General features: G+C 43.1%; 2 protein-coding genes across 10 annotated transcripts in view; both read left to right on the top strand.

Moving 5' to 3' along the window:
- stxbp5b (syntaxin binding protein 5b (tomosyn)) overlaps positions 1–13,332 on the top strand; it is a 46,876-nt gene extending 33,544 nt beyond the window's left edge. For 3 of the 6 annotated variants that reach the window (XM_023987011.2, XM_023987009.2, XM_023987008.2), the window contains 8 exons: positions 1,710–1,760; positions 2,103–2,222; positions 3,520–3,759; positions 5,808–6,165; positions 6,358–6,523; positions 6,635–6,746; positions 6,992–7,212; positions 10,722–13,332. In XM_023987011.2, coding sequence (XP_023842779.1) covers positions 1,710–1,760; positions 2,103–2,222; positions 3,520–3,759; positions 5,808–6,165; positions 6,358–6,523; positions 6,635–6,746; positions 6,992–7,212; positions 10,722–10,763 — 1,310 coding nt within the window. In that variant the 3' untranslated portion in view covers positions 10,764–13,332. The remainder of the gene's footprint in view (positions 1–1,709; positions 1,761–2,102; positions 2,223–3,519; positions 3,760–5,807; positions 6,166–6,357; positions 6,524–6,634; positions 6,747–6,991; positions 7,213–10,721) is intronic. The other 3 variants (XM_023987013.2, XM_023987010.2, XM_023987014.2) reach the window with 2 other exon arrangements.
- A 2,618-nt stretch (positions 13,333–15,950) lies between these two features.
- Positions 15,951–26,912, top strand: part of sash1b (SAM and SH3 domain containing 1b) — an 86,866-nt gene continuing 75,904 nt past the window's right edge. For 3 of the 4 annotated variants that reach the window (XM_070443454.1, XM_070443453.1, XM_070443451.1), the window contains exon 1: positions 15,951–17,219. In XM_070443454.1, the coding sequence (XP_070299555.1) occupies positions 16,692–17,219 (528 nt within the window). In that variant the 5' untranslated portion in view covers positions 15,951–16,691. The remainder of the gene's footprint in view (positions 17,220–26,912) is intronic. The other variant, XM_070443452.1, reaches the window with a different exon arrangement.

Genomic DNA, 26,912 nt, shown 5'->3' with positions numbered 1-26,912 from the left:
TGAGAGATCAAACAACCCAGCAGCAGGACCGCTACCTCCGCCTTTGTGCCAGGAGGTGCACTGCCAGACCTGCAAAATGACCTCCAGCAGGCCACAAATGTGCATGTGTCTGCTCAAACGGTCAGAACAGACTCCATGAGGGTGGTATGAGGGCCCGACGTCCACAGGTGGGGTTGTGCTTACAGCCCAGCACCGTGCAGGACGTTTGGCATTTGCCAGAGAACACCAAGATTGGCAAATTCGCCACTGGCGCCCTGTGCTCTTCACAGATGAAAGCAGGTTCACACTGAGCACATGAGCACATGTGACAGACGTGACAGAGTCTGGAGACGCCGTGGAGAACGTTCTGCTGCCTGCAACATCCTCCAGCATGACCAGTTTGGTGGTTGGTAAGTCATGGTGTGGGGTGCATTTCTTTGTGGGGCCGCACAGCCCTCCATGTGCTCGCCAGAGGTAGCCTGACTGCCATTAGTACCGAGATGAGATCCTCAGACCCCTGTGAGACCATATGCTGACACTGCACATTTGTGGCCTGCTGGAGGTCATTTTGCAGCAGGGCTCTGGCAGTGCACCTCCTTGCACAAAGGCGGAGGTAGCGGTCCTGCTGCTGGGTTGTGCCTCCTACGGCCTCCTCACATCTCCTGATGTACTGGCCTGTCTCCTGGTAGCGCTCCATGCTCTGGACACTACGCTGACAGACACAGCAAACCTTTTTGCCACAGCTCGCATTGATGTGCCATCCTGGATGAACTGCACTACCTGAGCCACTTGTGTGGGTTGTAGACTCCGTCTCATGCTACCACTAGAGTGAGAGCACCGCCAGCATTCAAAAGTGACCAAACATCAGCCAGGAAGCATAGGAACTGAGAAGTGGTCTGTGGTCACCACTGCAGAATCACTCCTTTTTTGGACCTTTTTGCCACAGCTCGCATTGATGTGCCATCCTGGATGAACTGCACTACCTGAGCCACTTGTGTGGGTTGTAGACTCCGTCGCATGCTACCACTAGAGTGAGAGCACCGCCAGCATTCAAAAGTGACCAAAACATCAGCCAGGAAGCATAGGAACTGAGAAGTGGTCTGTGGTCACCACCTGCAGAATCACTCCTTTTTTGGGGGTGTCTTGCTAATTGCCTAGAATTTCCACCTTTTGTCTATTCCATTTGCACAACAGCATGTGAAATTTATTGTCAATCAGTGTTGCTTCCTAATTGGACAGTTTGAATTCACAGAAGTGTGATTGACTTGGAGTTACATTGTGTTGTTTAAGTGTTCCCTTTATTTTTTTGAGCAGTGTATTTATATTACAGGACCTTGGTACTTGATTATTCCCTTGAATGATTTTTCCTCTCTCTCCGTTCCAGTCTTCCATTGTAACAATAACCAGAATTCAATCTCTTTTTCTTGTCTACCTCTTGCTTTTTTGACGTTACAGGCTGTGTGTGTGTGTGTAATAATGCTAGGCTCGCATTGACTGTACTTCTCCTCATAGCCTGGCTGTTCGGCATGATGCACTCAATAACCAGCTGCCTCTGAGGATCAATGCTAATTCTACATTCTCCTCTCATGCTTTTTGCCAATGAATGGCGGATTACAAATTTGCCAAGAGTGATCAAAACAAGCGTCATTTTATATGGCCAGTTAAAAATGTTTTATTCGTTTGTAAAGAGGGTATGTTTTATTTTATTTATACTTTTTTTTTTCTTGCAGCCAAGATGTCAAGGAAAATTTGCTCACCTACAGAGCAAAAGACAGACCTGGGTAAGCCCTTATAACTTTGTGTTGTTTACATTCCCTAGTAGCTCTTCTACTTTTCAGGTGCTGTTCCATTCCCACTTCTTAAGTACCCCAAACGTTCCTTACATTTTCAATGTTCATAAATGTTGTTTTGTGAGAGTGTAGCCTGGTGGAACCAGCCCGATGGCTGCGTTTACCATTACAACAGAGTTGTGTGCTGTCGCGCGATCAGGCTGGTTCCACCAGGCTAAGCTTAGCCTAACCTGTAAGAAAGACACTAATGTGCAAAATTCAAATGCTGTTATCTTGTAATCTGGTAAACTGAGACACGTACTCTCTGTTTGCCCTCGTCCTCTCTGTGAGCAGAGAAGAGGGTACGACGCCAGCACTCTCTCCCGTATAAGAAGCGCTTTTGTTGTGTGAAGGAGGGCAAGGAGCCCAGGAAGTCTCTCTCCCAACAAAGGACTCTCTCAGTCCCTTACCTCAGTGAGTGGACCAGGCATGTGGTCTGCATCTGAAATGGCACCCTATTCCCTATATAGTGCACTACTTTTGACCAGGGCCCACATAGGGCTCAGGTCAAACGTAGTGCACTGTATAGGGAATAGGGTGCCATTGACTTGGGCTGCAGTGGGATAACTGGTACTGGTACTAACCCCCACCACTTCTGCTAAGGTCTACTGTTAGCTGGTTCTGAACTTTGAACTTTAATACTAACTCTCTCACTGACTGGCTTGTTGGTTCCCTTGTTTTGTTTTTGAGGACGTTCTTCAGTTACTGTCTGCATTGTGTTGAAAATCCTTCTTTTCTTGTTTACTTCTCTGAAACACGTGTGTTGAATGCAGCAATGTGTTTGACACAGAGATGGATAGTGATCACTACTTGGAAATAACCTGTTTTTGCATGGACATTGCCATTGAGGGCTTTCACCATTTTGAAGCAGTCAACTGGGTGAGACTTCCTATGGGTTAAGGAAGGATCACATAATTCCATCCAGGTCACCAGAAGGGATGAGCCATTATACTCGTGAGCAAACATTCTATAACCAGCACGTGGCAGTAAATCACCAACCTTGGCTTCATATGTGTTCAAACAACACACTCCAGGTGGCACAATAGGCCACCTTTTAGCCAGACAGCCAGTTTGTTTACCAACTCCTAGAAGTAGTAGAGGAAAATGGACTACTTCAAGATGGAGATGGCCTCAATGGGGCTGCCCCTGCTCTCACAGACACCATCATGGTACAGACACAAAGATGAGTCATCTATGTTTTTCCCATGCTATTCAAACTGCCACTCATATTGTAGTAAAGTAATCCCCTTGTCTCCTCAAGTGTGGTACTGCATAAGGTAGTTTTTTTTGGGGGGGGACATTCCACATTGAGAATAGACTTTATTTGGGCAAATGGCCAGGGTGTTACTGTAGGTGAATTAGGAACTGAACTTATTTGTCAAAATGTTTTTAACATATTTGTCGTTTTGGAAAACACAATTAACACGATCTCCGGTCATCTCTCTATGATGAAAGGCCATGTCGATTCTCTGGAATTGCCTTTATTTTGTGCTACTGTAGTTGGGTGGGTGTTTCATGTGCTGTTCCTTGTGTGCATTGTGAAGAAATGTGATGTTTTCTTCTCATTCTCTCTAGCTTGGATGTACCTCTGTCCCTGGGTTAATAACCACTCCTATTTTCCTATTCCTACTAAATCAAAGTATCCACTTTCATATTATCCCTCGCTTCCCCTCTCTCTCTCTCTATTTGTCCTCTGTGGGCCACCATCCAGATGCCAAGGACAGTTTGTTCAGCCACTCGAGGAGCTCCAGTGTGACCAGTATAGAGCGGGAGTCCCGCGAGGCCATCTCCTCCTTCCACTTCAGTGAGAGTTTCCCCAGGAAGACAGACAGCAGTGGCAGCCCCAGCCTGTGGGTGGGCACTACCCAGGGCACTGTTCTGGGTCTGGCTCTAAGCCTGCCACCCACAGGGGACCTGAGGCTTCAGCAACCTGTCAGAGTATCATCTTGTGGTCAGTGTGTTTTGCACCCTATTCCATGTAGTGCACTACTTTTGACCATGGCCTGTAGGGCAGCCACGGTACGTTTTAATGACAAGACAATGAATGCTACTCAGGGAGCCAGTCCAACTTTTCAGTTCTCAGAGAAGGTTAGTTAGTCACACGAGCCGGTTCACTGAACCATCTCTGTGGCAGAAGCATTACCACCACCGTCATTGTGGTGGCCGAATCTGGATGTAACCGGAAGGAATAGCTTGCGGCCACAAATGTTTCTTTGCATTAAAGCAGTGGTTCCCATACTGTGGTTTGGGGACAACTAGTGGTGTACAAAGTTACTGCAGATTGTCAGCAAACTATATATTAGCACAAATATATACAGTGCATTCGGAAAGTATTCAGACCCCTTCTTCCACATTTTGTTACATTACGGCCTTATTCTAAAATGGATTAAATAAAACATTTTCCTCATCAATCTACACACAATACCCATAATGACAAAGCGAAAAAAGGTTTTTAGAAATGTTTGCAAATGGATTAAATATAAAAACATACCTTATTTACGTAAATATTCATACTCCTTGCTATGAGACTAGAAACTGAGCACAGGTGCATCCTGTTTCCATTGATAATACTTGAGATGTTTCTACAACTTTGATTGGAGTCCACCTATGGTAAATTCAATTGATTGGACATGATTTGGAAAGGCACACACCTGTCTATATAAGGTCCCACAGTTGACAGTGCATGTCAGAGCAAAACCCAAGCCATGAGGACGAAGGAATTGTTCGTAGAGCTCCGAGACAGAATTGTGTCGAGGCACAGATCTGGGGAAGGGTACCAAAAAATGTCTGCAGCGTTGAAGGGCCCCAAGAACACAGTGGCCTCCGTCATTCTTAAATGGAAGAAGTTTGGAATCACCAAGACTCTTCCTAGAGCTGGCCGCCTGGCCAAACTGAGCAATCGAGGGAGAAGGGCCTTGGTCAGGAAGGTGACCAAGAACCTGATGGTCACTCTGACAGAGCTCCAGAGTTCCTCTGTGTTCCTCAATCAGGCTTTTATGGTAGAGTGGCCAGCCCGCTTGGAGTTTGACTAAAGGCACCTAAAGGACTCTCAGACCATGAGAAACAAGATTCTCTGGTCTGATGAAACCAATAATGAAATCTTTGGCCTGAATGCCAAGCATCATGTCTGGAGGAAACCTGGCACCATCCCTACGGTGAAGCATGGTGGTGGCAGCATCATGCTGTGGGGATGTTTTTCAGCGGCAGGGACTGGGAGACTACTCAGGATCGAGGGAAAGATGAACGGAGCAGAGTGCAGAGAGATCCTTGATGAAAACCTGCTCCAGAGCGTTCAGGATCTCAGACTGGGGCGACGGTTCACCTTCCAACAGCACACAGCCAAGACAATGCAGGAGTGGCTTCAGGACAAGTCTCTGAATGTGCTTGAGTAGCCCAGCCAGAGCCCGGACTTGAACCCGATCGAACATCTCTGGAGAGACCTGAAAATAGCTGTGTAGCGACGCTCCCCATCCAACCTGACAGAGCTTGAGAGGATCTGCAGGGAAGACTGAGAGAAACTCCCCAAATACAGGTGTGCCATGCTTGTAGCGTCATACTCAAGAAGACTCGAGGCTGTAATCACTCCCAACGGTGCTTCAACAAAGTACTGAGTAAAGGGTCTGAATACTTATTTAAATGTTAAATATATTTTTTAATGAATTTATAAAAACCCGTTTTTGCTTTGTCATTATGGGATATTGTGTGTAGATTGAGCGGAGAAAAATGTAATACGTTTTAGAATAAGGCTGTAACGTAACAAAATGTGTAAAAAGTCAAGGGGTCTGAATACCGTACTTTCCGAATATACTGTAATATATCTTTTGCATTTGTTTGTTTGCATTAGAGAAGGAGGGAGTGAGAAACTTCCTCAGAGGTCTAACCTGTCTCTATTTTCCAGGTACTCTGATCAGACTATGGTGCAGCATAGCTCATAAAGCATTACAAATGTGCTTGTAATTCATTATGAATGGAAATCTATAACTTGCCTCTCTATCCCAGGTACTCTGGTCGGACTTAAAGGAGGTATCCTGACCATGGCTTTCCTTGACTCCCTTGGGGCGGTCCTCCCCCCTTCCTACGAGCCGTGGTCGGAGCCCAACCCTCCGGACGAGGAGAAGGAGAAGGCGAGGCGGCGCAGGCCGGCCTCTCCACCCCCCACCCAGGAGGGTCAGGACAGCCAGTACGCTGTGGTGTGTTCAGATAAACAGGCCAAGGTGGTGGGCCTGCCCTCCCAGTCCTGCTTCTTCAAACACAACATCACAGAGAGCTCCTTTGTGCTGAGAGCTGACGTGGTGCAGATGGCTGCTGGACTCTGCCTCGCCTGCTTCTGTGCTAATGGACACATCATGGCTCTGAGGTACTCTTAAAGGCCCAGTCTGTGGTGCTGTATGTACTCTGAGGTACTCTTACTGTAACACAGACCTCTGGTGCTGATTGTGGCAGATGTTGTTTACTACAATGCCTACTTTCAGTGCATTCATACTGTTTGTGTCTCTTGCTCAATCTTTGCCTTTCTCCCTGTCTTTCTCGCTCCTTCTCTCCCTTCCAGTCTACCCAGTCTCAGACCACTCCTGGATGTGAACTACCTTCCCCTGACAGACATGAGGATAGCCCGGACCTTCTGCTTCTCCAACCTGGGCCAGGCCATGTACCTCACCTCCCCCACCGAGATACAGAGAATCACATACAGCCAGGAGACCTGCGACAATCTACAGGTACGTGTGTGTGAGTGTGAGAGACGGAGAGATATCACGTTTTGTGTTTGTGGGTATGATAAATACTGAGGTTCTCTTTGACACGTACTGTTACATCGGCATCTTCTCTAGGAAATGATGGGAGAGTTGTTTACACCGATAGAGACACCTGAGGCTCCTAACAGAGGTTTCTTCAAGGGCTTGTTTGGGGGAGGAGCTCAGTCCCTGGATAGAGAAGACCTGTGTAAGTATCATCCCCACAGTACACCTCACCGTCAATATAAAACTGGCTTCTCATTTAACTGTGACTGACATTCTAGAGCATTTTGAGGGCACATCGGATTGATTTGGACATAGATTATGCCATACAATATGTTTGGCATGTGTTTATTAATGGCACATTCTTATTGGACATAGAGCTAATGGCATTGCAATGATGAAGCCTGTTTTGTTGGCACACCTTGTTTTCTCTCCTTTTCTCCTCGACAGTTGGTGAGACGGCGGCGGGTAAGGCGTCTCGTAGCCTGGCACAGCACATTCCTGGGCCCCAGGGCATGGAGGGTATGAAGGGAGCAGCCTCTGGGGTGGTGGGGGACCTGGCCCGTGCCCGGATAGCCCTGGACGAGAGGGGGCAGAAACTGGGAGAGCTGGAGGACAGAACCGCAGCCATGATGTCCAGCGCGGACTCCTTCTCTAAACACGCTCACGATGTAGGGAATATCCACCTGGTCATCTGTGAGGTGCAAACCTGGTGTCAGCTAGTATTTGTTCTCTTTCAAATACTTTGAGCGTTTTGATTGATTCTGCCTGGAGTGCAGGATGGACAGGGTTTTCACTTTCGAGAACAATGAAGCTCAGCTAAAGTATTTGAAAGAAAATGAATACTACCTGAACCCAGGTTTGATTAGAAGCCTGCCTTCTGTGACAGTGTTGTCAATATATATATATATATATATATATATATATACACTGCTCAAAAAATAAAGGGAACACTTAAACAACACAATGTAACTCCAAGTCAATCACACTTCTGTGAAATCAAACTGTCCACTTAGGAAGCAAACACTGAATGACAATAAATTTCACATGCTGTTGTGCAAATGGAATAGACAACAGGTGGAAATTATAGGCAATTAGCAAGAGAGTGGTTCTGCAGGTGGTGACCACAGACCACTTCTCAGTTCCTATGCTTCCTGGCTGATGTTTTGGTCACTTTTGAATGCTGGCGGTGCTTTCACTCTAGTGTAGCATGAGACGGAGTCTATAACCCACACAAGTGGCTCAGGTAGTGCAGCTCATCCAGGATGGCACATCAATGTGAGCTGTGGCAAGAAGGTTTGCTGTGTCTGTCAGCGTAGTGTCCAAGCATGGAGGCGCTACCAGGAGACAGGCCAGTACATCAGGAGACGTGGAGGAGGCCGTAGGAGGGCAACAACCCAGCAGCAGGACCGCACCTCCGCCTTTGTGCAAGGAGGAGCAGGAGGAGCACTGCCAGAGCCCTGCAAAATGACCTCCAGCAGGCCACAAATGTGCATGTGTCTGCTCAAACGGTCAGAAACAGACTCCATGAGGGTGGTATGAGGGCCCGACGTCCACAGTGTGGGGTTGTGCTTACAGCCCAACACCGTGCAGGACGTTGGCATTTGCCAGAGAACACCAAGATTGGCAAATTCGCCACTGGCGCCCTGTGCTCTTCACAGATGAATGCAGGTTCACACTGAGCACATGTGACAGACGTGACAGTCTGGAGACCCCTGGAGAACTTTCTGCTGCCTGCAACATCCTCCAGCATGACCGGTTTGGCAGTGGGTCAGTCATGGTGTGGGGTGGCATTTCTTTGGGGGGCCGCACAGCCCTCCATGTGCTCGCCAGAGTAGCCTGACTGCCATTAGGTACCGAGATGAGATCCTCAGACCCCTTGTGAGACCATATGCTGGTGCGGTTGGCCTGGGTTCCTCCTAATGCAAGACAATGCTAGACCTCATGTGGCTGGAGTATGTCAGCAGTTCCTGCAAGAGGAAGGCATTGATGCTATGGACTGGCCCGCCCGTTCCCCACCTGAATCCAATTGAGCACATCTGGGACATCATGTCTCGCTCCATCCACCAACGCCACGTTGCACCACAGACTGTCCAGGAGTTTCGGATGCTTTAGTCCAGGTCTGGGAGGAGATCCCTCAGGACCATCCGCCACCTCATCAGGAGCATGCCCAGGCGTTGTAGGGAGGTCATACAGGCACGTTGAGGCCACACACACTACTGAGCCTCATTTTGACTTGTTTTAAAGGACATTACATCAAAGTTGGATCAGCCTGTAGTGTGGTTTTCCACTTTAATTTTGAGTGTGACTCCAAATCCCAGACCTCCATGGGTTGATACATTGATTTCCATTGATCATTTTTGTGTGATTTTGTTGTCAGCACATTCAACTATGTAAAGAAAAAAGTATTTTAATGAATATTTCATTCATTCAGATCTAGGATGTGTTATTTTAGTGTTCCCTTTATTTTTTTGACCAGTGTGTGTGTGTATATATATATATATATACAGTGGGGAGAACAAGTATTTGATACACTGCCGATTTTGCAGGTTTTCCTACTTACAAAGCATGTAGAGGTCTGTAATTTTTATCATAGTACACTTCAACTGTGAGAGACTGAATCTAAAACAAAAATCCAGAAAATCACATTGTATGATTTTAAGTAATTAATTTGCATTTTATTGCATGACATAAGTATTTGATCACCTACCAGCCAGTAAGAATTCCGGCTCTCACAGACCTGTTAGTTTTTCTTTAAGAAGCCCTCCTGTTCTCCACTCATTACCTGTATTAACTGCACCTGTTTGAACTCGTTACCTGTATAAAACAACCTGTCCACACACAAACAGATTCCAACCTCTCCACAATGGCCAAGACCAGAGAGCTGTTGAAGGACATCAGGGATAAATTGTAGACCTGCACAAGGCTGGGATGGGCTACAGGACAATAGGCAAGCAGCTTGAGATAGAAAACAAACTGTTGGCGCAATTTATAGAAAATGGAAGAAGTTCAAGATGACGTTCAATCACCCTCGGTCTGGGGCTCCATGCAAGATTTCACCTCGTGGGGCATCAATGATCATGAGGAAGGTGAGGGATCAGCCCAGAACTACACGCAGGACCTGGTCAATGACCTGAAGAGAGCTGGGACCACAGTCTCAAAGAAAACCATTATAACACACTACGCCGTCATGATTAAATCCTGCAGCGCACGCAAGGTCCCCCTGCTTAAGCCAGTGCATGCCAGGCCCGTCTGAAGTTTGCCAATGACCATCTAGATGATCCAGAGGAGGAATGGGAGAAGGTCATGTGTCTGATGAGACAAAAATAGAGCTTTTTGGTCTAAACTCCACTCGCCGTGTTTGGAGGAAGAAGAAGTATGAGTACAACCCCAAGAACACCATCCCAACCGTGAAGCATGGAGGTGGAAACATCATTCTTTGGGGATGCTTTTCTGCAAAGGGGACAGGACGACTGCACCGTATTGAGGAGGATGGATGGGGCCATGTATCGCGAGATCTTGGCCAACAACCTCCTTCCCTCAGTAAGAGCATTGAAGATGGGTCGTGGCTGGGTCTTCCAGCATGACAACGACACGAAGCACACAGCCATGGCAACTAAGGAGTGGCTCCGTAAGAAGCATCCAAGGTCCTGGAGTGGCCTAGCCAGTCTCCAGACCTGAACCCAATAGAAAATCTTTGGAGGGAGCTGAAAGTCCGTATTGCCCAGCGACAGCCCCGAAACCTGAAGGATCTGAGAAGATCTGTAGGGAGGAGTGGCGCAAAATCCCTGCTGCAGTGTGTGCAAACCTGTCAAGAACTACAGGAAACGTATGATCTCTGTAATTGCAAACAAAGGTTTCTGTACCAAATATTAAGTTCTGCTTTTCTGATGTATCAAATACTTATGTCATGCAATAAAATGCAAATTAATTACTTAAAAATTCAACAATGTGATTTTCTGGATTTTTGTTTTAGATTCCGTCTCTCATAGTTGAAGTGTACCTATGATAAAAATTACAGACCTCTACATGCTTTGTAAGTAGGAAAACCTGCAAAATCGGCAGTGTATCAAATACTTGTTCTCCCCACTGTATGTATATATATATATATATATATATTTTTTTTTTACCTTTTATTTTATGAGTCTCGTACTCTCTCATCCTCTTCTTTTTCTCTCAGATGAAGCTGAAGTACAAAGATAAGAAGTGGTATCAGCTCTGATTGCAGCGAGAGGAGAGAGTGGGACTCAGTTGTCTGCTCGCACCACTTCATCTACAGGAGATGCAGCTCCTCCTCTTCTTCATCTCCCTGCAGGAGGAAGTGTTATCTAACAGACTGATGCCTTCCTCCTAGCAGCACAATAAAACACTCTGCATTACCTCAGTCACCTGGTTACCAATGAGGAGGAGTAGACTAACAGACAGACTGACAGACTTAGAAGGAACAGAGGAGGAAAGTTATTCTGAATGTTTCTTTCTATGTCATCTGAAAGAGATTATGTTCATTTCCTTAACACACCAGAGGAGAGGAGACTAAATGTATGGGGGCTGCTCCTGTGTTTTATCGGTCATGTTCTCAGCTGCTTTGTTGTCCATGAGGTAAGATAATTCTACTCAAAATGAGCACCGTTAGGTTGCCTGTGATTACCTGTGCAATGTCCAGGTGAGGTGATGCCTGCTCTTCAGTGTCAACCAATCGCAATGGACCTCTAAGGGGAGTCTCCTGTGTGTGGAGGAAGCTCCATGGAAACCACAGTCAGTGGAGCCAGCTCTCTGCTCTTGAAGTCTCTATCTATAGCAATGGTTATGAAAGGATGAATCAGTGATTGATTCACCCCCTCAGTGTTTCGTCTCAAGTCCTTTTTTTTCTACTGATTTGTGTCGTCTTTCATGCAAGTCTTCATTTGTCATCTTTATTTGAGACCGTTTTTGTTGTTCAGGAGTCCATCCAAGCACTTAATTAACCATGAGTTTATTGACCAATTTATTTACCATGAGTTCTTATCACACCATCATTATAACTTGTCTTTTCTCCTACTTACAGTAGGCCTGGTTATACGTTATTATCACGGTTAGTTTTCCAATCAGATTTGTTTTGAAGCAGGAAGTAATACTATACAGTTCCCATGTTTGTTTGCTGAAAGGTAAAAGTTGAACTGGTTATCATGGAGAGTAAGTTATCAGCTGTTGCGTGTGCCTAGTGAAAATATTACAGGCTCTTACTGAACCCACTAGACAAAATTAAGTCTTGACATTAATATGACCAAAACGGGAAGGATTAGTATGTTGAAAACACTTTGCAGCTGATACTGTATATAGTTATATCATACTAATAGAGGTATGGCCATAGAATGACGTCAGTGCCAGCTTTGTATTTTTGTTCTGGACTCATGATTGGCTGAGACAGAGTTGAGGTTAATGTTCTGGGCTCTTGATTGGCTGAGAGATAGAGTTGAGAGTAATGTACAACGGAATAGGGTGAAGTTGCACCTAGATGCTGATCTTGGGTCAGTTTAGCATTTTCCTCACTAATGGTTAGGATTGGGGGAGGGGTTCTAGCTGATCCTAAGTCTGTACTTAGGGGAAACTAAAGGCCTACAACTCTTCCTCAGCATACTAAACAATGTGGTGATATTGCAGTACTGTATACAGGTTGGATTACTCTCTGAGTCGTCTCACAATCCTTTGAGATACTGATTCAAAATCTGACAATTTGATTCATTCCACTCATGGCTTATTCATTTTAAATAGTTTTTCATGTTTAGAAAAGAAAGCATGTCTGTTCCATCCCAAGGATACAGATATAAGATAGCTGTCTTTGTATTCGTAGCGTCAGTTGAAGAAGTGACCAAGTACCACTTGATGTGTGGTCAAACATTCATTGGTCATTATTCTCTGAATCAACCGCTATTTTACAGACAACTTTCTTCTGCCTTTGCTTATCATGACGCGTATATGCTAACCTCTACCTATGTATGTGTATATCTGTGTTTGTGAACGTACATATATTCAGATATGTGTATGGGCACATATTTATACTTACAGTATATATTTTTCCATAATGGTGTTTTTCAGCGCGATTTTTTTTTAGCCCCGTGCAAGGAGATGCTGCCATTTGAGTTGAGGTAGACGCGTTTATCTTATGTTCTTTATTTTCCAAATGATTTTCCAAATAAAAGACTACAGATTGTTTTCACCCCAGCCAAAAGTTGTAAATAAATGAGTAGTGCGACAAGACAACTGGAGACACATCTGATAGTGTTGGTTCAGGGAAAATGACACAGGATCTGTCCCAAATGGCACCCTATTCAAAAGTAGTGCACTACATAGGGAAAAGGGTGCCATTTGGGACTCAAAGGAGACAGGTCAGCAGCCATTTTATTTTCTGACGCCAAAGAGTTACTTAATTATACACTGTTGTCTTGTTTGTCCAAACTCCAACAGTCTGTCTGGATGTGTTAACTCTATAGACCATACTGTTTGGAAAATGGTGGAGCAGCTTCTCCATGCTTGTCACTCCCTAACCTTGTAACTTGCCACATTACATCATGTACCTGTGTGCAGAAGACCCAGGAAAAGTAGATTTTCATTTGACCGGATGTGTTATTTCTCGTACTACCGAGCTACATATATTGTAAAGAGCTGTTGTGTGGTTTTGCACTGTTTCGTACCTTGAACCACTTGTTTGTTTTGTTTATATTTTTCCTTTTTCTTGTTTATTTCTCTGAGGGACCAAAACATGATGGAAACGTTAACCGTGTCATTTCCAAGTAATATACAGACTTGCTTCACTTTCGGATTTGTTTTCATTGCCAGTTAATGATGTTCTAATAGATTTATATATTTGAAAAAATATTATTTTAATTTCAATATTCAATATTAATACTTTTAATATAATTTAAGAAGAATAGAATGGTGCATTTTAAGACGACACATTTTTCTCAAACAATGGTTGTACATATTGCCCAATATTCAAACATGAAAATAAACATTTCTGTTGATCTATTAAATGTGTGCATCTCAGAATCCGATAGATCCAGTTTTTAGAAGATTGTCTGAGGTTGATTTCTCTGGATGGGCTCCCAGTATATTTGAATCCACTAAAAGCCATTCAGTCAGGTCACAATATATTTGAAGTCCTTGTTCTCTTGCACTTAGGAGGATGCATGAACTTTTAATGTTTACAGACTTGAAAGAACCATGTATTCGATCTACGGTCTATTGCAACCTATCTTGATTGACCACAAATTCATGAAGTTTCTTATCAGAAATATCCATCAGTTGAGCTGAGTGTGGTAAATGTTTGTTTTTCCTCTGGAGTGTGAAAGACTATTTATTTGCTCCTTGATATCTGTGATCTTTGGGACATCCCTACCCCATTTGAAGTTGACATTTTAAAATGGTAGGGGTTAGGGTTTAGGGTAGGGATGTCCCAATGATTCCAGATAGCAATAATCATATTTATTTGATGAGATCCATGATTTTGTTTTCCTGTGTTCCCCATACTCCCTTTTCTTACCTAACAGATCTATTGCAACTGAAACAATACTGTACACAAACGGCAACCAGGAGAGGCCAAAAGGTTTCTCAACCAATCAACCGCCATACTCGTATGGGATAAAATAGCTGTGTAGTTACAATTTATTGTACAGTTTTATAAAGCTGCAATTTCACATGGATGTCTGAATTCATCTGCTGCCACAAATGATGTAGGAAGTATGTAGCTATATAGATATTTTTGGCCATGTAGTGTATGTGGACACCCCTTCAAATTTCAGCCAACGAGACATGCAATCTCCAAAGACAAACATTGGCAGTAGAATGGCCCGTACTGAAGAGCTCTGTGACTTTCAACGTGGCACCGTCATAGGATGCCACCTTTCCAACAAGTCAGTTTGTCAAATTTCTGCACTGCTATAGATGCCCTGGGCAACTGTAAGTGCTGTTATTGTGAAGTGGAAACGTTTATGAGCAACAACGGCTCAGACGCAAAGTGGTAGACCACAGAAGCTCACAGAACGGGACCGCCGAATGCTGAAGCTCATAAAAATCATCTGTCCTCGGTTGCAACACTCACTACCAAGTTCCAAACTGCCTCCCGGAAGAAACATCAGCACAAGAACTGTTCGTCAGTAGCTTCATGAAATGGGTTTCCATGGCCAAGCAGCCGCACACAAGCCTAAGATCACCATGCGCAATGCCAAGTGTCGGCTGGAGCGATGTAAAGCTCACCGCCATTGGAGTCTGGAGCAGTGGAAACACTTTCTCTGGAGTTATGAATCACCCTACCAACATCTGGCAGTCTGACAGACGAATCTGGGTTTGGCGGATGCCAGGAGAACGCTACCTTCCCCAATGCATAGTGCCAAATGTAAAGTTTGGAGGAGGAGGATTAATGGTCTGGGGCTCTTTATCATGGTTCAGGTTAAGCCCCTTAGTTCCAGTGAAGGGAAATCTTAATGCTACAGCATACAATGACATTCTAGATGTTTCTGTGCTTCCAACATTGTGGTAATAGTTTGGGGAAGACCCTTTCCTGTTTCAACATGACAATATCCCCGTGCACAAAGCGAGGTCCATACAGAAATGGTTTGTCGAGATCTGTGTGGAAGAACTTGACTGGCCTGCTCAGAGCCCTGACCTCAACCCCATCGAAAACCTTCGGGATGACTTGGAACGCCGACTGCAATCCAGGCCTATTCACCAAAAATCATTGCCCGACCTCATTAATGCTCTTGTGGCTGAATGGAAGCAAGTCCCCCAGCAAAGTTTAAACATATAGTGGAAATTCTTCCCAGAAGAGTATAGGCTGTTACAGCAGCAAAGGGGAACCAACTCTATATTAATGCCCATTATTTTGGAATGAGATGTTTGATGAGCCACACACATTTGGCCATGTAGTGTATTATTGTGTAATTGAAAAATAAATGGAAAACAAATCCTAGGAACCCATTTGTCTCAAGTTGTCTTTGTGGCTGTTAACTGATTGAAAATAAATGCCAAATATTTATGCAAGCTGGAATCAAATGTTCAATAACATGAAGGCTATAATTGGTGGGTCAAGTAAATCAAAACCAATTATAAGTTGATGGTTGCAATCAGGTGTGTCATCAGAGCAGTGCTGGAGCGAATGCCTGCACCCGTATGCTCATTAAAAGTTCTGTGTTAAGGGAAGATATAACGTCTCTTGACAGGAGTCATAAATCAGGCGTGGTACAACTTATTAAAAAAATATATATTTGTAGGCTACTGATTCACCTCACTCTACAATTATTGCCTTAATTTTGTGTAATTGATCCCAACTTGCATACAATACTGTTAGGCTATGATTTACTTATATTCAATCAGTCAAAGGTGTGTGTCGGACTGGGGCCGCTAGAGTACAGATAATTCTCACTGGTCATAAAACAACACAGGCAGGCGCAAAGCGAATGCGTTTTGATTGAATGGAACTTTGGGAGTCGAAAGCATACTAGACCGAAGAGAAAGTTCAATCGGGAGAGAGGATGCATTGAGCCATGTGCTACAACAAATGTATTGGTATCTGTTGATAAGAAGCAGTGATAAATGAAAACCTTTTTAGCTCACATTTAGGTTACCGTCTCGGATCCTCCTGAAGTTTAACTATGTCGCGACTGCCATTGGAAACTGATGCAAAGAAACGAACATAAGGTTGAGGAATAGAAACCGACTGAAATTCAGCCTGTGTAGGCGTACACCTATTGCACAATTCCTTTATTTGTCCTTTGAAACTCATTGAGTTTTGCTTGGATATCATGCCACGCTTTCTCGTGCTCGCCTGCTTGGATTAATTGATAACCACATGCACCTGCTTGGTTGGATATTTGGAACCTGCACAACATGTAGGCCTATGAAACATTTAGGCAAAAAAAATTATATTCTGAATCGTGAATGCACACGTCTCGGTCATTATTGTAACACTAGTTGACTTGATTCCTTGGATCTTTCATAAGTGGAATCATCTTTGCATGAGCCTGGAACGTTGGACCACTGATGGCGATGACATAGCGGCGGCGGCATATGTAATGTCTCAAGGATACCGCGCGCCCCTGAAGTTTACGTTTTGGAGATAATACTATTTCTAACAGCATATGCATGGCATACATTGCTCATCATATCGGATATCAAAATGATGCGCACCGGCCCAAGCCTTGTCTACGAGTGGCTACAGACTATTCAGCTGCCTCAATACTTGGAGGCGTTTGTGGACAATGGATACGATGATCTGGAAGTTTGTAAACAAATTGGGGACGCCGATCTTGACGCCATAGGGGTACACTCGCAACACCACCGACAAAAAGTACTCAACGCGGTGAAGAAGTTAAGAGAGGAGGACAAGAAAAAAGCTCCCGGTCTTTACTTCACGCTCGAGCCTCTGAACCCCTCTCCCCTTAGCCCCTTGTTGGGCACCAGCACCACGCTCATCACAGATGGCGAGAATGATTTCCAGTGGTCAAGGTCATGGACAGAATCCAATCAGGAGGAAGTTGGAAATGGAGGTCACCAACAATCACCTTGTCCAACAAACCACAATCTAAGTTTAACTGATGGTTGTAAAGAGTTGGTGACCAATCCCAAACTGAAACTGAAGGTCTTGAACAGGGATAAACTTGTGAAAGATGGCGTCAACCTCAATGAGTCGCCATGCACCTATAAGGTAGGCTCCTATTTGTCATTCATGATGTTGATTACTATAAGGATTTGTTCAGAGACTGTCACATACAATTACACACTCTTCCCTCTGGGCTTGCTGTGATGAATAGTATGGCCAATTTCTTTGATGGTGCTGTCTACCATCAATTCTGCTCATTCTTTCAGTCAGGATGACTCTCACTTGTTTGAGGTCTGTGACAGGCTGTCAGAGGACTGAAATATGCATATATTTAGAAAATATATTTACTCAGAAATGATCTTGGTCCTATAGGTCTGACCGACACCTGCTAAAGCAACCGTCCGTTGTCCCGAGTGCATTTCATTTAAGTCCTACGGTAAAACGTTATTGCCCTGGCCGGGGTAATAAGCTCATACCCTTCAGACTCTGACAGCTGTCAATGTTACCTAACAGTATTTTACTGTGGGTGGAACTAATGGCTTCCATTGTGGAGGAGTCTGCCTCCATAGAGAAATGCAATGTCTTCAGACTTTTTCCACATTTTGATGTTACAGCCTAAATTTAAAATGTAATACATGTAGATTTTTTTTGTCACTGGCCTACACACAATAACCCAGCATTGTTTTTGAAATGTATACAAATTAATTACAAATGATAAACTGAAATGTCTTAAGTCAATAAGTATTCAACCCCTTTTGTTATGGCAAGCCTAAATAAGTTCAGGAGTAGAAATGTGCTTAACAAGTCACATAAGTAGCATGGACTCACTCTGTGTGCAATAATAGCGTTTAACATTACTTTTGAAGGACTACCTCATCTCTGTAGCCCACACATACAATTATCTGTAAGGTCCCTGAGTCGAGCAGTGAATTTCAAACAGATACAACCACAAAGGCCAGGGAGGTTTTGCAATGCCTCGCAAAGAAGGGCACCTATTGGTAGATGGGTAAAAAATAAAATAGCAGACATTGAATATCCCTTTGAGCACGGTGAAGTTATTAATTACTTTTTGAATGGTGTATCGATACACCCAGTCACCACAAAGATACAGGAGTCCTTCCTAACTTGGTTGTCGGAGAGGAAGGAACCCGCTCAGTGATTTCACCATGAGGCCAATGGTGACTTTAAAACAGTTACTGCGTTTTAATGGCTGTGATAGAAAACTGAGGATGGATCAACATTGTAGTTGCTCCACAATCATAATGTAATTGACAGAGTGAAAAGGAAGCCTGTTCAGAATAAATATATTTCAAAACATGCATCCTGTTTGCAATAAGGCACTGAAGTAAAACTGCAAAAAAATATAACAATGAGTGTGATTTCCTGGATCGGTGAGCCAGGCACGGCTGTCCAAAATGTCTCTTCTCCTCCAAAAAGTCGTATTGGAGCTGAGCTGTGTCACAACAGATTAAGAAGACATGCTTAGACTACAGTCTCAGGCAGCATTCTATAGAATGCCGAGAGAACACAAAGCATCAGCTACTTTGTTGGCTTATTTTTTACTGTCTTTAGCTCCTCTCTGAAAAGATTACATTAGATTTTTTATTTTTTATTTTTTTATTTACTATGGCTCAGAGTTTTCACATTGCAATCTGTATTATGTAACATGTTATAACGCCACCACACGCAAGTAAAATTAAACTCCTTCCAAATCCGACTTGGATCATCAGTGCTTTCCAAACTACAGTGCCACTGATAAGTGACTTGATTATTATCCATAGCATGAGTAGATGCGATGCATGCAGAACTGTGCAGAGCTCTCATGGCTGCTCTGCACGCATTTTAAGACTATGTACTTTTGTGCTCCGATTCTCTGCTACATGCCCATAATGTTCATGAAAGATTCAGGGCCTACAAACTGCTAAGTGCAGAGAGGCACTTTGTGACTCACTACTGACCTTTTGTATGGAAGCACAGGCAAACAGATTGAGGTTTATCTGACTGAAAATATACTGAACAAAAATATAAATGCAACATTGTTAAGTGTTGGTTTCATGAGCTGAAATGAAAGATCCCAGAAATTTTCTATACGCACAAAAAGCTTATTTCTCAACTTTTGCACAAATTTGTTTACATCCCTGTTCGTGATAATTTCTCCTTTGCCATGATAATCCATCCACCAGACAGGTGTGGCATATCAAGAAATGGATTAAACGGTATGATCATTACACAGGTGCACTTTGTGCTGTGGACAATAAAAGGCCACTCTAAAATGTGCAGTTTTGTCACACAACACAATACCGCAATTGGCAGGCTGACTGCAGGAATGTCCACCTGAGCTGTTGCCAGAGAATTGAATGTTAATTTCTCTACCATAAGCCATCTGAACGTCGTTTTAGAGAATTTGGCAGTATGTCCAACCGGCCTCACAACTGCAGTGACCAGATCAGGACCTCCACATCCCTTTTGTGGGGAATAACTCCTTCTGATTGGCTGGGCCTGGCTCCCCAGTGGATGGGCCTGGCTCCCAAGTGGTTGGGCCTATGCCCTCCCAGGTTCACCCATGTCTGCGTGCCTGCCCAGTCATGTGAAATCCATAGATTAGGGCCTAATGAATTTACTGAACTGTAACTCAGTAAAATTGTTGCATGTTGCGTTTTTATATTTTTGTTCGATATAGTTATTTTTGGTCCTTTTAGTCGTTTCAAAGCAGCACAGACAGTTTAGACTAATCATTGGTTGACCTGATCACTTCCACAGAGGGTTTTATAACAATACATTAAAAGGGAGCAAACAGGAAAATAGTGGAGAAATGGAAGAGCCAGAGATAATAGGAACCAGAGGCTATGGCAAAAATATGTTTTCCATGTCTGCCATAATCACAGCATCTGTGGGAATTTGATTATGATACCCTAATTGATTAGATTGAACAGTGGTGTGCTATACAATGTTTGTTTTTGACCTACAGTATTTACATTGCTGATATAACCGCTAACTCTGGCATTGTTTGCTCTTTCATATATCTGCCGATGTCAAACTGGGTTTTGGAAAAGGACAACCACAGCCAGAGCTTGATCCATGGGCTGTTGATAGCTTTTTGAAACCGAGTCCATTCGGGTCGGCAGTTTAATTCCATTAAGTTGGATGATGCAGATATAGGCTACAGGCCAGTTAGAATGACTCATGCTTCCTACAACCGGAGGTTGGAACCATAGAATCATTAGAATTGTAGAATTAGAATCATTCTATGTAAGGGACTGTGTGATCAATCAGAACTGTTTTACCTGAGCAATAATACATGCGATTAGTGTTATAGTTATGCATGGTAATAGCGATGTTATCACAGTGAGAATGGATCTTATTACAAGCCGATCTGACAGCATTATAAAGTAAATGCTGCTGATTTGGACACTGTCCTAATTTGATCATTGAAAAATGGGTCTGTATGCTGTAATTGCCTAAAACCTTGGCCTTGTTTCGATGTATGTTCCATAGCAGCACTGCACGATCAATCCTAACTGAGCCCTACAGTTTTTTGCCTGCCTGGCTATGTTCCAAATGGCACCCTATTCCCTTTTTCTAGTGCACAAATTTTGACCAACGCGTCCGGGGGGGGGGGGAACAATTTAATACAATTAGGCCCTCATTAACGACTTAACTACTGCCTGGGGCCTGGAATAGACATTGTGTCTTTATAGAAAATGACAAGCATTGTGAGGCTATTTAAAGTATAGCTGTAATCTATGTCCATATAATACAATTGCAGCCTCAGGCTCGACTTTCTCACAGCGAAGTTAATCTATGCTGGAATACTTAGCTGCTGTTGGTATTTCTCTCTTACTATATTGACAAAGACGAGATTTAGAGAAATAAGAACTCATGTGTCATGAAATGTAGCTCGCACAGTTGAGGTTTGAGCAGAACTATATAATGTGGCCTAGTTGGTTAAGTCTGTTTTTAACTGATTTTCTTCTTTGTTTTTCGGCTGGTGTTTTACAAGGATCCAACAAAGTACATCATGAGATTTCTTTGAATTCACGTAGAAAAATGTGCCTTTTGTCATTCTAATGTGAGGCAGCATATGGTAAGTTTTGTCCCACCAGACTCCTGGTGGGACGTATTCCCCCTTTCTCTCTGTCACAACAATGGGGCACATTACCCCAGAACCCCTCTGCTGCACTGGACTAGCAGTCTGACACATTCTTAGAACAGAATGGCTAACAACAGTTCTACTACCATAGAATTAGAATGAGTTCAATAACTTCTAAAGCCCTGCTCCGGAAGGGTTGGCCTGGTTTGCCCTTTGAGGCTCGCAGGACAAGCAGAACCAGCAGGCTCTTTTGGACAGTCTGGCCCAAGATAAAGCCAAGCTGAATAGGACCTCAAACGGACAAAGCTCTATAGAAACAGACAGATGTCTCTGTCTTTGTTGCAAATAATACAGTATTAAATGGACTGTTTGTCTTTCATGCGTTTCTTAAAACAATTGGCTACTTGGCTATACTGTGCTATATGTGAGAGTTGGGCGGTGTCCAGATTTCCATAACTTCATACAGTGCCTGCGCCATCCCAGGCTATACACTGGGGTCACTTAGAAATGTCCTTGTTTTTGAAAGAAAAGCCTTTTTTTTTTGTCAATTTAAAATAACATCAAATTGATCAGAAATACAGTGTAGACATGGTTAATGTTGTAAATGGCTATTGTAGCTTGAAACGGCTGATTTTAATGGAATATCTTCAGAGGCGTATTATCAGCAACCTTCACTCCTGTGTTCCAATGGCACGTTGTTAGCTAATCCAAGTTTATCATTTTAAAAGGCTAATTGATCATTAGAAAACCCTTTTGCAATTATGTTAGCACAGCTGAAAATGGTTGTTCCGATTTTAAAGAAGCAATAAAACTGGCCTCCTTTAGACTAGTTGAGTATCTGGAGCATCAGCATTTGTCGGTTCGATTACAGGCTCCAAATGGCCAGAAACAAAGAACTTTATTCTGAAACTCGTCAGTCTAGTCTTCTTCTGAGAAATTAAGGCTATTCCATGTGAGAAATTGCCTCTTCACTGCTGATGTTGAGACTGGTGTTTTGCGGGTACTATTTCATGAAGCTGCCAGTTGAGGACTTGTGGGGCGTCTGTTTCTCAAACTAGACACTCTAATGTAGTTGTCCTCTTGCTCAGTTGTGCACCGGGGCCTCCCACTCCTCTTTCTATTCTGGTTAGAGACAGTTTGAGCTGTTCTGTGAAGGGAGTAGTACTGTACACAGCGTTGTACGAGATCTTCAGTTTCTTGGCAATTTCTCGCATACAATAGCCTTCACCCCAAGTGGGTCTTGGGGTCTACAGCACAATAAGCTTCCCGCTGGGTCTCTAATGCAGTAACGTTAAGGAAATGTATAAATAAAGACTTTTCACCTGTTAAGTTCACGGATACATACATACATTGGTCCCTTCCCTCTGCAAGTGATGTTTTGAATTACAGCGTATGTGTTTTAAAAGCCCAAATACTTTAAGAACTGTACGTTCATGTCTGCTTTAATCCTCTAGAGTGGTCGCCTGGTCCGTCTGTAACATTGCCTCACTACCCTGCAGACACATCAGTGCAATAAATCTTGATCTTAATGGCCTTGCACAGTGACTGACTGGTATTTAGTATCCCTAGGAGTACTTCACTCTCCCTTTACTGACATTAACAGCTATAAATAGACCTACTGTATATGATAAATACATGAATGCATATTTCTGTCAGACTAGAGTACACTGAAGGTCAGGTCAACTATATAATGTAGGTCATAGTCAGTGCCCTATGGAAGTCAGGTGTTCAATAGACTACTATCTGTCTAAATATAACTTAGCTCAGTCTTGTTAATTGCAATCCACTTTTCTGAATCGGTAGTGAACAATTTAGGGAATAGGGTGCCATTTGAGATGCAGTCTTTGTTTTCAGTTAGTTGTATGCTCCTGCTGGCTGCTAAGTCTACCATAGTTGGCAACCTGTTGGCCACCAGCTGTTTAGTACCAAAGAGCTATCCCCCTGTCTTCACATCCTCTCCTCCTATAGTTGAGGGTTATAGCCAGGCTGGTCCCAAGGAGCTAGACCCTCCCCTCTTCACATCCTCCTCTCCTTCTCTTATAGGTGAGCTAGCCATAGCTAGCCACCCTCTTCACCTCCCTCTCTATAGTCTAGTATCCAAGGCCCAGACTACAACCTATTGCCCACCAGCTGCCAGCCCCAGTGTGGTTCCAGGGATGTTGCTCTCCTTACTTCTCCCTCTATAGTGGAGGGTCACAGCCAGGCCACTGCTGTAATAGTGCATTTGAAGCCTGCTACAATGACCTTGCTTAAGTTACACAACTGACTTACAGTTTTTCTCTCCCTCAAAACAATTTGTACTAGATTTTAAGATTGGACATTTTCAGGGTGGGTTAGAGTTTTTTTTATTTTTTTAATCAGGGAGTCACCGTTGAGACCAGTGTCTCTCTTACGAAGGAGCCCTGCATAAACAATTTCATAAAATACATAAATCTAATACAATATAACACAAGTCAAATACAGTACAACAAAAATAAATGTACACAAAACAGTCAACTAAAGTTAATATAGAGGGAATTACGTTTTTTTTCAGTCAGTGGAGCAGAGGCGAACAGCCTCTACTGCAGCCTAGAGTCCACACTGCAGACCAAGCACCATTACTCTAGCGCCGACTGCACTCATTCATTTCCACACATTAGTCTTGTTTTCATTTATACTGTGCATATTTTATAAGGTTTTACATTATTGGGGGAGTTTAATGTTGGAGTGCATTTTGTTTTATAATGAATAAGAAAAATAGAAGGTGTTTAAGTGGATAGATGAGTCCCGGAATGTATATGTAGGAAGTAACAAAAAATGTAAACGTTTTACTTTAACTTACATGACACTTCACCCATTCTACTTGAACCTTATCCAGTGGTCTGTTACTTGAACCTTATCCAGTGGACTCGCATCTGTTTCTGTTCAAGCCCCAGGGAAGATGGTGATTTCCAATGTACAAGTTTAATTTGCAGTTGTAAATTACCTTCTGAATTGTCTTTGCATGCATCCCTCAACGCTTCTAGTTACCCACTCAAGGTGAAATGGAATTATGCTGTTACCGTGTGTGTACTATATTGGTGGAAAAGAAAATGGGGAAAGTCGGAAGTAACCCTGTCACACACAAGACAAGATCATCCGTACCTATGTTTCCTTCCAATTGGCTACATATCCTCATGCGAATATTCTATCATCCGCATAAAGAAAATTTGCGAATATTCCCACCAGTGGTGTTTCCGCCAAACTCACTTAGGATAAAAATCAGTGCGTGATGAAATAGTGTGCGCAAAATGTACTTTTTTTGCTTAAATTTTCATTTACTGAATAGATGGGTTTCCCGCGCTTTTTAAACTCTACGGATAGTTTTGTGACATACTGTTACGTTAATAAATAGCAAATGTGCATACTCTGGTCTTGGCATGCGAGCTCTAACCAACAACTTTGGGGGGGTGGGGGGGGGGGGGGGGGTGTGTGTCTTAATTTCATTCACGATTCATTCAGGATTATCTGCATGTCTTCGGGTTATGATATTTGTGCGTCTAACTTTCTCTCTCATCATTACTCACAATTAATTCAGGATCATCTGTAATCATGGTAACATCCACATAGCGTAGAAGGGATTAGAAACACATTACATTCTTATTTACAATTTATATATTGGGCACAAATTAATGAAACGCAACATTTACATTTACATTTACATTTTAGTCATTTAGCAGACGCTCTTATCCAGAGCGACTTACAGTAGAGTGCATACATTTTATTACATTTTTTACATACTGAGACAAGGATATCCCTACCGGCCAAGAGCAGACGCTCTTATCCAGAGCGACTTACAGTAGAGTGCATACATTTTATTACATTTTTTTTACATACTGAGACAAGGATATCCCTACCGGCCAAACCCTCCCTAACCCGGACGACGCTATGCCAATTGTGCATCGCCCCACGGATCTCCCGGTTGCGGCCGGCTGCGACAGAGCCTGGGCGCGAACCCAGCCCAGCCTGGGAGTGAACCCAGAGACTCTGGTGGCGCAGCTAGCACTGCGATGCAGTGCCCTAGACCACTGCGTCACCCGGGAGAACAACCAAAACAAACAGCAAATGCATCCAACAATTTTGTAAAGCTCACAAGCTTGATCTAGTCATTGCGTGCTATGAGACAAATACTTAACTTTGTATTACTTTAATACACAAGTAAATTTATCCCAATACTGTACAAAAAGTGGTGTAATTTCTAAATGGTTCACCTGATACAGATGAAAATACCCTCAAATTAAAATATGACAGTCTGCACTTCAACTTCAGTCAGTGTCATTTCAAACCCAAAGTGCTAGATTTGAAGTCTTCCCCAACTTGAAATGTTTTATTGCCTCTTCACTGTTTAACAGGGAAAATCCATATTTATGAACAGAACACAAATATTTTTCTGGTGTTTGCCATAGTACATTATATTGAAAACGTGTTTTAATGACTAGATTACTAATCTACTACCTTCCCGGAAAATCCCACCCACAATAATTAATTGACCCTACCAACTCAGACTAATTTTTATTAATATAAACAGAACAGCACTGCATACATAATGTAATTGTGTTTTGTTCTTAACCACACATTTTGAAAAATCATTCTACTGTATCCTACTTTGACAATCCTGCTTTTAAGATCAGAGAAAATAAATGGGTGTTACATTTAAGAAATCTGTAGCCTGCAGGACTAGGCTACTATTATTGATTATTTTCCCTTTTTTTTTTAAATTGCCGTTCTGTTTTTAATAGTGGCATTTTGAACAACCACGTTGAGTAGGCTATATCTGACAGCAAATGGTGAAGAACTAGAATAATCCCGGGAAGGTATGAGGAAAAACAAGTGTAATCTCAGCAAGTAGATTAGTTGACCGTTGTTGATAATGGGATATGGAGAAGGGCGAGCCGGTCAAGGATCGATTCAGACAAGGTGGTAAATTGTATGACAAGCGACAGTTTAATTTAAGAGTAAAGATATCTGGTACAAGCGTGCACGGACTCGTTCTGTCTGGCTCATAGAGAACCGTCGGACAGAGCCCAGATAACAGAGTGCATAGACATTTTATACAGCACAGAAAGTAGGTTGAGTCTGGAAGTTCTGGTCCTCTGGTTGGTCCTGATGAGTTGGGCGAGGTCCCCTTCAGGCTAGTATCACTGTCCCATTGGCTCTGAGTAGAGTTCTTTGTCTTCAGAAATGTTCAGCTAAAACAGGAGTTTAGGTGTGTGCGTAGATGTTCCTGTCATATCTGTGTGTCTCTGTAAAATGTTCAGCCTAAAGAGGAGATTTTGTGTGTGGTAGATGTTCCTATTTTAATCAGTGTTTATGAAAGGTTTACGTCAGCCCTCTGTCCTTGGGTATGTGTGTGTCTCAGTATCTCGTGAAATGCAGAACCAAGCACCCTTTTCTTATCAGTGTTTATGAAAGGTCTGTGCCAGCCATCTGTCTCTGGGTGTGTGTGGGTCTCAGTATCTGCTTATGAGTTTGTGAGAAACCCTGTTTTGAAAGAAGTTAGTTATAACAACGTAATAGCAATATGCTTGTGTTATAATAAATGGTATTTATTACACCGTTCCTTTTTCCTCCGACGTTGACATTTTTTAGGCGCCATTGTTTGTAATGTTGTCACCATGTTTTTATTTATTAGTAGCTTGTCGGCAGCTTACATATTTGGTGCAAAGAGGGTAGAAAGTGCTTATTTGGTC

This window comes from Salvelinus sp. IW2-2015, linkage group LG4q.2 (assembly GCF_002910315.2).
Source record: "Salvelinus sp. IW2-2015 linkage group LG4q.2, ASM291031v2, whole genome shotgun sequence".
Lineage (NCBI taxonomy): Eukaryota > Metazoa > Chordata > Actinopteri > Salmoniformes > Salmonidae > Salvelinus > Salvelinus sp. IW2-2015.
This window is presented reverse-complemented; position numbering and strand designations above follow the sequence as displayed.